Source organism: Chiloscyllium punctatum, chromosome 10 (genome assembly GCF_047496795.1).
Source record: "Chiloscyllium punctatum isolate Juve2018m chromosome 10, sChiPun1.3, whole genome shotgun sequence".
Classification (NCBI taxonomy): Eukaryota; Metazoa; Chordata; class Chondrichthyes; order Orectolobiformes; family Hemiscylliidae; genus Chiloscyllium; species Chiloscyllium punctatum.
The window spans coordinates 116840551-116856096 of NC_092748.1; the positions used below are offsets into that span (position 1 = coordinate 116840551).

The 15546-nt window shown below is 51.1% G+C and overlaps 1 protein-coding gene across 1 annotated transcript in view; it reads right to left on the reverse strand.

Annotated features, from left to right (window-relative positions):
- The window catches only part of LOC140482483 (1-phosphatidylinositol 4,5-bisphosphate phosphodiesterase delta-4-like), a 157283-nt gene that overhangs the window by 28862 nt on the left and 112875 nt on the right, over positions 1-15546 (reverse strand). Inside the window, exons 10-11 of the mRNA XM_072580015.1 lie at positions 11017-11181; positions 9407-9563 (exon numbers count right to left, since the gene is read on the reverse strand). Of these exons, the coding sequence (XP_072436116.1) occupies positions 9407-9563; positions 11017-11181 (322 nt within the window). The remainder of the gene's footprint in view (positions 1-9406; positions 9564-11016; positions 11182-15546) is intronic.

A 15546-nucleotide genomic window follows, 5' to 3' on the forward strand; every position in this document is an offset into this window, starting at 1 on the left:
ATAAGCCACCTCAAACCCCTCAATTAGATTCCAGTCTGTAACCCCCTACCAGGTATGTTATTCTGTATATAAACCATCCAAACCCCTCAATTAGATTCCAGTCTGTAACTCCCTCCCTGGGTATCTGTTATTATATATATAAACCACCCTGAACTCCTCAATAAGATTACAATCTGTAACTCCCTCCCGTGGTATCTGTTATTATATATATAAACCATCCTGAATCCCTCAATAAGATTCCAGTCTGTAACTCCCTCCCGTGGTATCTGTTATTCTGTATATAAACCACCCTCACCCCTTGATTAGATTCCAGTCTGTAACTCCCTCCCGGGAATCTGTTATTCTACATATTAACCACCTCAAACCCTTTGATTAGATTCCAGTCTGTAACTCCCTCCCAAGTATCTGTTATTGTTTATATAAACCACACACACCCCTCGATTAGATTCTAGTCTGTAACTCCCTCCCGGGGTATCTGTTATTCTGTATATAAACCACCCTCACCCCTTGATTAGATTCCAGTCTGTAACTCCCTCCCGGGTATCTGTTATTCTGTATATAAACCACACACACCCCTCGACTAGATACCAGTCAGTAACTCCCTCCCGGGTATCTGTTATTCTGCATATAAACCACCCAAACCCCTCGATTAGATTCCAGTCCATAACTCCCTCCCGGGTATCTGTTATTCTGTATATAAACCACCCAAATCCCTCCATTAGATTCCAGTCCATAACTCCCTCCCGGGTATCTGTTATTCTGTATATAAACCACCCAAACCCCTTGATTAGATTCCAGTCCATAACTCCCTCCCGGGTATCTGTTATTCTGTATATAAACCACCCAAACCCCTCGATTAGATTCCAGACCATAACTCCCTCCCGGGTATCTGTTATTCTGTATATAAACCACCCAAACCCCTCGATTAGATTCCAGTCCATAACTCCCTCCCGGGTATCTGTTATTCTGTATATAAACCACCTCAAACCCCTCAATTAGATTCCAGTCTGTAACTCCCTCCCGGGTATCTGTTATTCTGTATATAAACCACCCAAACCCCTCAATTAGATTCCAGTCTGTAACTCCCTCCCGGGGTATCTGTTATTCTGTATATAAACCATCCAAACCCCTCAATAAGATTCCAGTCTGTAACTCCCTCCCGTGGTATCTGTTATTCTGTATATAAACCACCCAAACCCCTCGATTAGATTCCAGTCCATAACTCCCTCCCGGGTATCTGTTATTCTATATATAAACCACCCAAACCCCTCCATTAGATTCCAGTCTGTAACCCCCTCTCGGGGTATGTTATTCTGTATATAAACCACCCAAACCCCTCCATTAGATTCCAGTCTGTAACTCCCTCCCGGGTATCTGTTATTCTGTATATAAACCACCCAAATCCCTCCATTAGATTCCAGTCTGTAATTCCCTCCCGGGGTATCTGTTATTCTGTATATAAACCATCCAAACCCCTCAATTAGATTCCAGTCTGTAACTCCCTCCCGGGGTATCTGTTATTATATATATAAACCACCCTGAACCCCTCAATAAGATTCCAGTCTGTAACTCCCTCCCGTGGTATCTGTTATTCTGTATATAAACCACCCAAACCCCTCGATTAGATTCCAGTCCATAACTCCCTCCCGGGTATCTGTTATTCTATATATAAGCCACCTCAAACCCCTCAATTAGATTCCAGTCTGTAACCCTCTACCAGGTATGTTATTCTGTATATAAACCATCCAAACCCCTCAATTAGATTCCAGTCTGTAACTCCCTCCCTGGGTATCTGTTATTATATATATAAACCACCCTGAACTCCTCAATAAGATTACAATCTGTAACTCCCTCCCGTGGTATCTGTTATTATATATATAAACCATCCTGAATCCCTCAATAAGATTCCAGTCTGTAACTCCCTCCCGTGGTATCTGTTATTCTGTATATAAACCACCCTCACCCCTTGATTAGATTCCAGTCTGTAACTCCCTCCCGGGAATCTGTTATTCTACATATTAACCACCTCAAACCCTTTGATTAGATTCCAGTCTGTAACTCCCTCCCAAGTATCTGTTATTGTTTATATAAACCACACACACCCCTCGATTAGATTCTAGTCTGTAACTCCCTCCCGGGGTATCTGTTATTCTGTATATAAACCACCCTCACCCCTTGATTAGATTCCAGTCTGTAACTCCCTCCCGGGTATCTGTTATTCTGTATATAAACCACACACACCCCTCGACTAGATACCAGTCAGTAACTCCCTCCCGGGTATCTGTTATTCTGCATATAAACCACCCAAACCCCTCGATTAGATTCCAGTCCATAACTCCCTCCCGGGTATCTGTTATTCTGTATATAAACCACCCAAATCCCTCCATTAGATTCCAGTCCATAACTCCCTCCCGGGTATCTGTTATTCTGTATATAAACCACCCAAACCCCTTGATTAGATTCCAGTCCATAACTCCCTCCCGGGTATCTGTTATTCTGTATATAAACCACCCAAACCCCTCGATTAGATTCCAGACCATAACTCCCTCCCGGGTATCTGTTATTCTGTATATAAACCACCCAAACCCCTCGATTAGATTCCAGTCCATAACTCCCTCCCGGGTATCTGTTATTCTGTATATAAACCACCTCAAACCCCTCAATTAGATTCCAGTCTGTAACTCCCTCCCAGGTATGTTATTCTGTATATAAACCACCCAAACCCCTCAATTAGATTCCAGTCTGTAACTCCCTCCCGGGGTATCTGTTATTCTGTATATAAACCATCCAAACCCCTCAATAAGATTCCAGTCTGTAACTCCCTCCCGTGGTATCTGTTATTCTGTATATAAACCACCCAAACCCCTCGATTAGATTCCAGTCCATAACTCCCTCCCGGGTATCTGTTATTCTATATATAAACCACCCAAACCCCTCCATTAGATTCCAGTCTGTAACCCCCTCTCGGGGTATGTTATTCTGTATATAAACCACCCAAACCCCTCCATTAGATTCCAGTCTGTAACCCCCTCTCGGGGTATATGTTATTCTGTATATAAACCACCCAAACCCCTCCATTAGATTCCAGTCAGTAACTCCCTCCCGGGGTATCTGTTATTCTGTATATAAACCACCCAAACCCCTCCATTAGATTCCAGTCTGTAACCCCCTCTCGGGGTATCTGTTATTCCGTATATAAACCACCCAAACCCCTCCATTAGATTCCAGTCTGTAACCCCCTCTCGGGGTATCTGTTATTCTGTATATAAACCACCCAAACCCCTCGATTAGATTCCAGTCCATAACTCCCTCCCGGGTATCTGTTATTCTGTATATAAACCACCCTGAACCCCTCAATTAGATTCCAGTCCATAACTCCCTCCCGGGTATCTGTTATTCTGTATATAAACCACCCAAACCCCTCGATTAGATTCCAGTCCATAACTCCCTCCCGGGTATCTGTTATTCTGTATATAAACCAGCCAAACCCCTCGATTAGATTCCAGTCCATAACTCCCTCCCGGGTATCCGTTATTCTATATATAAACCACCCAAATCCCTCCATTAGATTCCAGTCTGTAACCGCCTCTCGGGGTATCTGTTATTCTGTATATAAACCATCCAAACCCCTCGATTAGATTCCAGTCTGTAACTCCCTACCAGGTATCTGTTATTCTGTATATAAACCACCCAAATCCCTCCATTAGATTCCAGTCTGTAACTCCCTCCCGGGGTATCTGTTATTCTGTATATAAACCATCCAAACCCCTCAATAAGATTCCAGTCTGTAACTCCCTCCCGTGGTATCTGTTATTATATATATAAACCACCCAAACCCCTCGATTAGATTCCAGTCCATAACTCCCTCCCGGGTATCTGTTATTCTATATATAAGCCACCTCAAACCCGTCAATTAGATTCCAGTCTGTAACCCCCTACCAGGTATGTTATTCTGTATATAAACCATCCAAACCCCTCAATTAGATTCCAGTCTGTAACTCCCTCCCTGGGTATCTGTTATTATATATATAAACCACCCTGAACTCCTCAATAAGATTACAATCTGTAACTCCCTCCCGTGGTATCTGTTATTATATATATAAACCATCCTGAACCCCTCAATAAGATTCCAGTCTGTAACTCCCTCCCGTGGTATCTGTTATTCTGTATATAAACCACCCTCACCCCTTGATTAGATTCCAGTCTGTAACTCCCTCCCGGGAATCTGTTATTCTACATATTAACCACCTCAAACCCTTTGATTAGATTCCAGTCTGTAACTCCCTCCCAAGTATCTGTTATTGTTTATATAAACCACACACACCCCTCGATTAGATTCTAGTCTGTAACTCCCTCCCGGGGTATCTGTTATTCTGTATATAAACCACCCTCACCCCTTGATTAGATTCCAGTCTGTAACTCCCTCCCGGGTATCTGTTATTCTGTATACAAACCACACACACCCCTCGACTAGATACCAGTCAGTAACTCCCTCCCGGGTATCTGTTATTCTGTATATAAACCAACCAAACCCCTTCATTAGATTCCAGTCTGTAACCCCCTCCCGAGTATCTGTAATTCTGTATATAAACCACACACACCCCTCGACTAGATCCCAGTCAGTAACTCCCTCCCGGGTATCTGTTATTCTGTATATAAACCACACATACCCCTCGATTAGATTCCAGTCTGTAATTCCCTCCCAGGTATCTGTTATTCTGTATATAAACCACCCAAACCCCTCGACTAGATCCCAGTCTGTAACTCCCTCCTGGGTATCTGTTATTCTGTATATAAACCACCCAAACCCCTCCATTAGATTCCAGTCTGTAACTCACCCTGGGGTATCTGTTATTCTGTATATAAACCATCCAAACCCCTTGATTCGATTCCAGTCTGTAACTCCCTCCCGGGGTATCTGTTATTCTGTATATAAACCACCCAAACCCCTCCATTAGATTCCAGTCTGTAACTCCCTCCCAGGTATCTGTTATTCTGTATATAAACCACCCCGAACCCCTCGATTTGATTCCAGTCTGTAACCCCCTCCCGGGGTATCTGTTATTCTGTATATAAACCACCCCGAACCCCTTGATTAGATTCCAGTCTGTAACTCCCTCTGGGGTATCTGTTATTCTGTATATAAACCACCCAAACTGAAGCTGGGTTTATGCCTGAAACGTCGATTCTCCTGCTCCTTGGATGCTGCCTGACCTGCTGCGCTTTTCCAGCAACACATTTTTCAGCTCTGATCTCCAGTATCTGCAGTCCTCACTTTCTCCTAGCTGATTTTAACCTACTGCGAATCCTCTTGCAAGGATGCTTTCCTTGAAGATGTTCTCTTCCTCCCTCTACAAGGATCTCAGTGAGTCCCTCTCTCACTGCACCCCCCAGGTCATCTCCTCTGCCCTGAAGCTCTTCAGCCAAGTCCTCAAACAGACTCACGACCGCAGCCACATCTCCTTCCTCAGCACCTGTCTACGGAACTGACTGACTCCGCACGGACTCCCGACTACGTTCAGACCAACAAAATTTGGACCCAACCAGGACAACCGGTCCCTGCAACATATCCGAAGCTTCCAGGAACAGACTTCCCTCCGGATTCTCCGCTCCACGCTTGCAGCCATGAGCCACTACCTACATTCCCTGCAGTCAGCCCTACCCCAGCCCAGGACAACACTCTCACAGACCTGTAAAGGACCTCTACTGTTCTTCATCCACAGAAGGATCCAGACACTAAACAAACAGTTCTTCCTAGCCATATCGGAAATTAAAGACAGTAAGTACCAAAAACTTTCATGTACTTACCCCCACACTCCGGGTTCCTCAACTGTTCCAGAATCTTCCATCGGCCTCCGGAAGCGCTCGGGTGCCATTAACCACGCGGCCACTGCAGCAACCACTGCCGCGAACCATGATGTCACTTCCGCCCCCACTGACCATGTAGCCTTCGCGATCGCCGCCCAGACAACCGCCTCCACGATCGCCAGGAAGACCATCGCTGACAGATTCGCGGCCTCTGCGGGGTCCACAACCACCGGGAACAACACCGTTTCTGCATTCGCTGCAGCCACTTCTGCCCCCGGAGTTGCCGGTGCCGCATCTACTTCCGCCCCCCAGTGACGTCACTCGCCTGCACAGCGACCACGCCGAATGTGTCTCCACCGCCGCACCAATCCCCACCACCGCACCAATCCCCGCCCCCACGCCGATCCCCGTCCCCCCTCCTAACCCCGACCCCACTCCCACCTCCAGTCCCACACCAGGTCCTAGGTCCTTGCTCCCAGCCCTGCCGTATTTTCACCATCCCTCCAGACCTCCCCCTCTCTGAGGATGAAAGATCAGTCCTCAGCAGAGGCCTCACCTTCATTCCCCTACCCTCTCGGATTAACGAGTTCAGCACGCGGCGAGACATTGAACAATTCCTCCGCCGCCTTCGCCTCCGCACCTACTTCTTCAACCAGGATTCTCGCCCACCCTCTGACGACCCCTTCTCCCACCGCCAACACACCCAACCCATCCACCTGGACACCCCGTGCTGGCCTCTTACCTGCCCTCGATCTCTTCATAGCCAACTGCCGCCGCGACATTAACCGCCTCAACTTCTCCACCCCTCTCACCCACGGAACGTGCAGCCCTCCAATCCCTCCGTTACAACGCCAACCTCACTATCAAACCAACAGACAAGGGAGGCGCAGTGGTAGTTTGGCGCACCGATCTTTACACCGCTGAGGCTAAATGCCAGCTCGCGGACACCTCCTCCTACTGCCCCCTTGACCATGACCCCACCTCCCATCACCAAACCATCATCTCCCAGACCATCCATAACCTCATCACTCAGGGGATCTCCCATCCACCGCCTCCAACCTCATAGTCCCACAACCCCGCACCGCCCGTTTCTACCTCCTGCCCAAAATCCACAAACCTGACTGCCCTGGCCGACCCATTATCTCAGCCTGCTCCTGCCCCACCGGACTCATCTCTGCATACCTCGACATGGTCCTGTCCCCCTTAGTCCATGAACTCCCCACCTACGTTCGGGACACCACCCACACCCTCCACCTCCTCCATGATTTTCGCTTCCCTGGTTCCCAACACCTTATCTTCACCATGGACATCCAGTCCCTGTACACCTCCATCCCCCATCACGAAGGACTCAAAGCCCTCCGCTTCTTCCTTTCCCACCGTACCAACCAGTACCCTTCCACTGACACCCTCCTTCGACTAACTGAACTGGTCCTCACTCTGAACAACTTCTCTTTCCAATCCTCCCACTTCCTCCAAACCAAAGGAGTAGCCATGGGCACCCACATGGGCCCCAGCTATGCCTGCCTCTTCGTAGGATATGTGGAACAGTCCATCTTCCGCAGCTACACTGGCACCACCCCCCACCTTTTCCTCCGCTACATCGATGACTGTATCGGTGCTGCCTCGTGCTCCCACGAGGAGGTTGAACAGTTCATCTACTTTACTAAAACCTTCCACCCTGACCTCAAATTTACCTGGACCGTCTCAGATTCCTCCCTCCCCTTCCGAGACCTCTCCATTTCTATCTCGGGGGACCGACACAACACGGCCATTTACTCTAAACCGACCGACTCCCACAGCTACCTAGACTACACCTCCTCCCACCCTGCCCCCTGTAAAAACGCCATCCCATATTCCCAATTCCTTCGCCTCCGCTGCATCTGCTCCCAGGAGGACCAGTTCCAATACAGAACAACCCAGATGGCCTCCTTCTTCAAAGACTGCAATTTCCCCTCCAGACATGGTTGACGATGCCCTCCACTGCATCTCCTCCACTTCCCGCTCCTCTGCCCTTGAACCCCGCCCCTCCAGTCGCCACCAGGACAGAACCGCACTGGTCCTCACCTACCACCCCACCAACCTCCAGATACATCGTATCATCCTTCGTCATTTCCACCACCTCCAATCAGACCCCACCACCAAGGATATATTTCCCTCCCCACCCCTATCAGCGTTCTGGAAAGACCACTCCCTCCGGGACTCCCTCGTCAGATCCACCCCCCCCACCAACCCAACCTCCACTCACGGCACCTTCCCCTGCAACCGCAAGAAATGCAAAACTTGGGCCCACACCTCCCCCCTCACTTCCCTCCAAGGCCCCAAGGGATCCTTCCATATCCGCCACAAATTCACCTGCACCTCCACACACATCATTTACTGCATCTGCTGCACCCAATGTGACCTCCTCTACATTGGGGAGACAGGCCGCCTACTTGCGGAAAGTTTCAGAGAACACCTCTGGGACACCCGCACCAACCAACCCAACCGCCCCGTGGCTCAACACTTCAACTCCCCCTCCCACTCCACCAAGGACATGCAGGTCCTTGGACTCCTCCATCACCAGACCATGGCAACACGACACCTGGAGGAAGAGTGCATCATCTTCCGCCTAGGAACCCTCCAACCACAAGGGATGAATGTAGATTTCTCCAGCTTCCTCATTTCCCCTCCCCCCACCTTATCTCAGTCCCAACCCTCAGACTCAGCACCGCCTTCTTGACCTTCAATCATCTTCCCGACCTCTCCACCCCCACCCCCTCTCCGGCCTATCACCCTCACTTTAACCTCCTTCCACCTATCGTATTCCCAACAGCCCTTCCCCAAGTCCCTCCTCCCTACCTTTTATCTTAACCTGCTTGGCACACCCTCCTCATTCCTGAAGAAGGGCTTATGCCCGAAACGTCGACTCTCCTGTTACTTTGATACTGCCTGACCTGCTGTGCTTTTCCAGCAACATATTTTTAAACACCCAATATCATCCATATCCCCTCACTGCCACATCCCCCTCCATTAGATTCCAGTCAGTGACTCCCTCCCGGGAATCTGTTATTCTGTATATGAACCACCCAAACCCCTCAATTAGATTCCAGTCTGTCACTCCCTCCCGGGAATCTGTTATTCTATATATGAACCACCCAAACCCCTCAATTAGATTCCAGTCTGTCACTCCCTCCCGGGAATCTGTTATTCTGTATATGAACCACCCAAACCCCTCAATTAGATTCCAGTCTGTCACTCCCTCCCGGGAATCTGTTATTCTATATATGAACCACCCAAACCCCTCAATTAGATTCCAGTCTGTCACTCCCTCCCGGGAATCTGTTATTCTGTATATGAACCACCCAAACCCCTCAATTAGATCCCAGTCTGTCACTCCCTCCCGGGAATCTGTTATTCTGTATATGAACCACCCAAACCCCTCAATTAGATTCCAGTCTGTCACTCCTTCCCGGGAATCTGTTATTCTGTATATGAACCACCCAAACGCCTCGATTAGATTCCAGTCAGTGACTCCCTCCCAGGAATCTGTTATTCAATTTTTAAACCATCCTGACCCGCTCCATTAGATTCCAGTCTTAATTATCTTATTTTCACTCACCAGACTCTTTGATCTGTTTCCTGGCCTTGGATTCAGTGAAGGAGGAGATCTCGTAGAATCTGTAATGTGTTCGGGAATGTTTGAAGCTATGGAAATGGACACTCTTACAGTAGATCACACAATCCGACAATTCCTTGGCCAACCTCTGCTTAGACCCCTGACAATCAGAGACAGAACGGAATTTAGAAATAAACAGAGGAGGGGTTGCAGCTGCACTGGGGCAGGGGGTAATCCTGCTGCAACACTGGGTAGAGAGAGACATGGGAGCTGCACTGGGGCAGGGGGTGATCCTGCTGCAACACTGGGTAGAGAGAGACATGGGAGCTGCACTGGGGCAGGGGGTGATCCTGCTGCAACACTGGGTACAGAGAGACACATGGGAGCTGCACTGGGGCAGGGGGTAATCCTGCTGCAACACTGGGTACAGAGAGACATGGGAGCTGCACTGGGGCAGGGGGTGATCCTGCTGCAACACTGGGTACAGAGAGACACAGGAGCTGCACTGGGTCAGGGGGTGACATGGATAGCAAGGTGGGGGTTGAACTGCCTTCCTGAACCGCTGCAGTCCGTGTGCTGTGGGTTGACCCACAATGCCCTTAGGGAGGGAATTCCAGGATTCTGACCCAGTGACACTGAAGGAATAGTGATATATTCCCAAGTCAGGATGGTGAGTGGCCTGGAACTTGCAGGGGGTGATGTCCCCATGTATCTGCTGCCCTTGCTAGATGGAAGTGGTCATGGGTTTGGAAGGTGCTGTCTGAGGATCTTTGGTGAATTTCTGCAGTGCATCTTGTAGATGGGACACACTGCTGCGACTGAGCGTCAGTGGTGGAGGGAGTGGGTGTTTGTGGATGTGGTGCCAATGAAGTGGCTGCTTTGTCCTGGATGGTGTGGAGCTTCTTGAGTGTTGTTGGAGCTGCCCCCATCCAGGGCAGTGGGGAGTATTCCATCACACTCCGGACTTGGGCCTTGCAGATAGTGGACAGACTCCTGGGAGTCAGGAGGGGAGTTCCTTGCTGCTGTATTCCCAGCCTCTGACCTGCTCTTGTAGCTGCTGTGTTTCTGTGAAAAGTTGAGTTTCAGGTCAATGGTAACCCCTGGGATGTTCAAAGTGGGATTCACTGATGGTGACACTATTGAACAATGGGTGGATGGAGGCAGTCATTGCCTGACACTTATGCAGTGAATAACACTCACTCCCCAAGCCCACTATCAGATTTAGATAAAACAGATATTCAGAACAAAACATGAACCAAAACTTCAGTTTAGAGTCTTTAAGATCTTTATTGTAGGTTTGTAAAGTCTTTATTCAAATGGATGTGAAGGTGATATTTGTCTCTAATTGTCCTTGAGAAGGTGAGACGGAGCCCCTTGGGTCTCAACATGGCAGTGCCCGGGGTCAGGGTGGAGGCCTGATTTAGACAGTAAGCACATTGACCAGCTCGAGTCTTCAAATCTCCACCAGGGTCCTCCCTGACCCTGCAGCGGAAGATTTCTCCACCCACCCCACCCTGCAGACCACAGCCACCCCACCATTCCAGGGTAAAGAGGAGGGCTGGGCCTCCATGTCAACAGGGCTTGAGTTGGTGCAAGCCCAATGCAACCTTTACCTTCCCTTTCCTCTTCACTTCGTTCTTGATGTTCTCATCGTCGACCTCAGCAGCTTCATCCTCGTCGGTGACCTCGCCAGTATCGTGATCCTCTCCCTGCCCATCCAGGTAATCCTCCAACTGGCCAATCCGCTTTCCCTTCACCAGGACTTTCCATTTCAGCGCCTGTCAAGACAAATATTTGAGAAAACTTTCCCAATGTAAGCCCGATGGTTATTAGCTGCCTGGTGTAGTACAGGGGGGGGAGCAAGAGACATCGTTGGCTCCTGGTCTGGACCCATCTCAGCTGGGAGTTACTCATTCTTTGAAATGTGTGTCCCAGCCTCACCCCGCCCTATCGCCAGGATCTCCTCGAGACCCAGACCCTCCATGTCTTCCCCACTATAACCTCATCACCAGGCCCTGAGCCTGGAAATCCCTCCAACAAAATCTTTTGGCTGTGCTCAATACTCCATGGTGGCTCAGGGGTTAGCACTGCACCCTCCCAGCACCAGGGACCCGGGTTCAATTCCCACCTCTGGGTGTGTGGAGTTTGCACATTCTCCCCGGGTCTGCGTGGGTTTCCTCCCACAGTCCAAAGATGTGCTGGTCAGGGTGGATTGGCTGTGGGAAATGCAGGGTTATAGTGGTTGGGTCTGGGTAAAGGGCTGCTGTGAACTTGATGGGCCAAATGGCCTGCTTGCACACTGTCGGGATTCTATGATTTTACTGCCCATTTCCAATTGCCCCTTAAACCTGATTAATTCCAGAGGTGAGGGGTGTTTCTCATGAAGAGAGATTGAGCAGTTTCGGCCGATCCTGTCTGCTGTTTAGAAGAATGAGGGAAGATTCTAATTGACTGTAAAACCATAAGATTTGGGAGCAGAATGAGGCCATTCAGCCCATCAAGTCTGCTCCACCATTCGATCATGGCTGACATGATTCTCAGCCTTGTTCTTCTGCCTTCTCCCTGTAACCTTACTAATTGAGAATCTATCTCTGTCTCAAACACACTCAGTGACTCGGACTCCACAACTCTCTGCAGCAATGAGTCCCACAGATTCCCCACCCTCTGGTTGGAGAAAACATTGACAAGGGTGTTGCCAGGGTTGGAGGGTTTGAGCTACAGGGAGAGGCTGACCAGGCTGGGGCTGTTTTCCCTGGAGCGTCGGAGGCTGAGGGGTGACCTTATAGAGGTTTACAAAATTCTGAGGGGCATGGATACAGTAAATAGACAAAGTCTTTTCCCTGGGGTCGGGGAGTCCAGAACTAGAGGGCATAGGTTTAGGGTGAGAGGGGAAAGATATAAAAGAGACCTAAGGGGCAACTTTTTCACACAGAGGGTGGTACGTGTATGGAATGAGCTGCCAGAGGAGGCTGGTACAATTGCAGTATTTCAGAGGCATTTGGATGGGTATATGAATAGGAAGGGTTTAGAGGGATATGGGCTGGGTGCTGGCAGGTGGGACTAGATTGGGTTGGGATATCTGGTCAGCATGGACAGGTTGGACCGAAGGGTCTGTTTCCATGCTGTACATCTCTATGACTCTATCTCAGTTCTAAAGGGGCGTCGATCAGCCTGGGGGTGTGCCCTTGGGTCCCAGTCTCTCTCTATGTCCACTCTATCCAGGCCTCTCAGTATTCTATCAATCAGATCCTCCCTCATCCTTCTAAACTCCATCGAGTACAGACCCAGAGTCCTCAACCACTCCTCATACGACAAGCCCTTTGTCCCTGGGGTCATTCTTGTAAACCTCCTCTGGATCCCCCTCCAAGGCCAGCACAGTCTTCCTTAGATACAGGGAACAAAACCGAGGGATATGGGATTTAACAGGGGTGATCCTCGTGTGGGGTAATATAGAACACGAGGGATAAGGGGCGGCTGATCTCAACAGAGACAAGGAGGAATTGCTTCTCTCAAAGGGGAATGGACCTGTGGGAGTGATTCCCCCAGAGGGTGGTGCAGGCTGTGATGCTGAGTAAATGGAAGGAGGAGATAGACAGGTTATTAATCAGAAACAGGCAGCGGGGACGAGAGTGGAGGTGAGGCCGAGATCAGAGCAGCCACGATCATACTGAATGGTAAAGCAAATCCAACACACTCAAACCCTCACCCTCACCCTCACCCTCACTCAAACCCTCACACACACCCTCACCCTCACTCAAACCCTCACACACACCCTCACCCTCACACACACCCTCACACACACCCTCACACACACCCTCACCCTCACACACACCCACACACACACACCCACACCCTCACCCTCACCTTCACACACACCCTCACCCTCACACACACCCACACACACACCCACACCCTCATCCTCACCCTCACACACACCCTCACAGACACCCATACCCTCACCCTCACCCTCACCGTCACCCACCCACACCCTCACCCTCACACACACCCTCACACACACCCTCACACACACCCTCACACACACCCTCACCCTCACACACACCCACACCCTCACCCTCACCCTCACCCTCACACACACCCTCACACACACACTCACCCTCACACACACCCTCACAGACATCCATACCCTCACCCTCACCCTCACACACACCCTCACCCTCACACACACCCTCACAGACACCCATACCCTCACCCATACCCTCACCCTCACCCTCACACACACCCTCACCCTCACCCTCACCCTCACACACACCCACACACACACCCACACCCTCACCTTCACCCTCACACACACCCTCACCCTCACACACACCCTCACCCTCACCCTCACCCTCACACACACCCTCACACACACCCTCACACACACCCTCACCCTCACACACACCCACACACACACACCCACACCCTCACCCTCACCTTCACACACACCCTCACAGACACCCATACCCTCACCCTCACCCTCACCGTCACCCACCCACACCCTCACCTTCACACACACCCTCACCCTCACCTTCACACACACCCTCACCCTCACACACACCCACACACACACCCACACCCTCATCCTCACCCTCACACACACCCTCACAGACACCCATACCCTCACCCTCACCCTCACCGTCACCCACCCACACCCTCACCCTCACACACACCCTCACACACACCCTCACACACACCCTCACACACACCCTCACCCTCACACACACCCACACCCTCACCCTCACCCTCACCCTCACACACACCCTCACAGACATCCATACCCTCACCCTCACCCTCACACACACCCTCGCCCTCACACACACCCTCACAGACACCCATACCCTCACCCATACCCTCACCCTCACCCTCACACACACCCTCACCCTCACCCTCACACACACCCACACACACACACCCACACCCTCACCCTCACCTTCACACACACCCTCACCCTCACACACACCCTCACACACACCCTCACCCTCACCCACGCACACACCCTCACACACACCCTCACACACACCCTCACACACACCCACACCCACACACACCCTCACCCATACCCTCACCCTCACACACACCCTCACAGACACCCATACCCTCACCCTCACCCACACCCTCACCCTCACACACACCCACACCTTCACCCATACCCTCACCTTCACACACACCCACACACACACCCACACCCTCACCCTCACACACACCCACACCCTCACCATCACACACACTCACACCCACACCCACACCCTCACCCACACCCTCACCCACACCCTCACCCTCACACACACCCTCACACACACCCACACCCTCACCCGCACACACACCCTCACACACACCCACACCCTCACCCTCACACACACCCTCACACACACCCTCACCCTCACCCTCACCCACACCCTCATCCTCACACACACCCTCACACACACCCACACCCTCACCTGCACACACACCCTCACACACACCCACACCCTCACCCTCACACACACCCTCACACACACCCTCACACACACCCTCACCCTCACCCTCACCCACACCCTCACCCTCACACACACCCTCACACACACCCACACCCTCACCCGCACACACACCCTCACACACACCCACACCCTCTCCCTCACACACACCCTCACACACACCCTCACCCTCACCCTCACCCACACCCTCACCCTCACACACACCCTCACATACACCCACACCCTCACACACACCCACACCCTCACCCATACCCTCACCCTCACACACACCCACACATACACCCACACCCTCACCCTCACACACACTCTCACCCTCACCCTCACCCTCACCCACACCCACACCCTCACCCTCACACACACTCACACCCACACCCACACCCTCACCCACACCCTCACCCTCACACACACCCTCACACACACCCACACCCACACCCTCACCCTCACCCTCACCCTCACCCTCACCCACACCCACACCCATACCCTCACCCTCACACACACCCTCACCCTCACACCCACACCCATACCCTCACCCTCACCCTCACACACACCCTCACCCTCACCCTCACCCTCACACACACCCTCACAGACACCCATACCCTCACCCTCACCCTCACCCACCCACACTCTCACCCTCACACACACCCTCACCCTCACACACACCCACACACA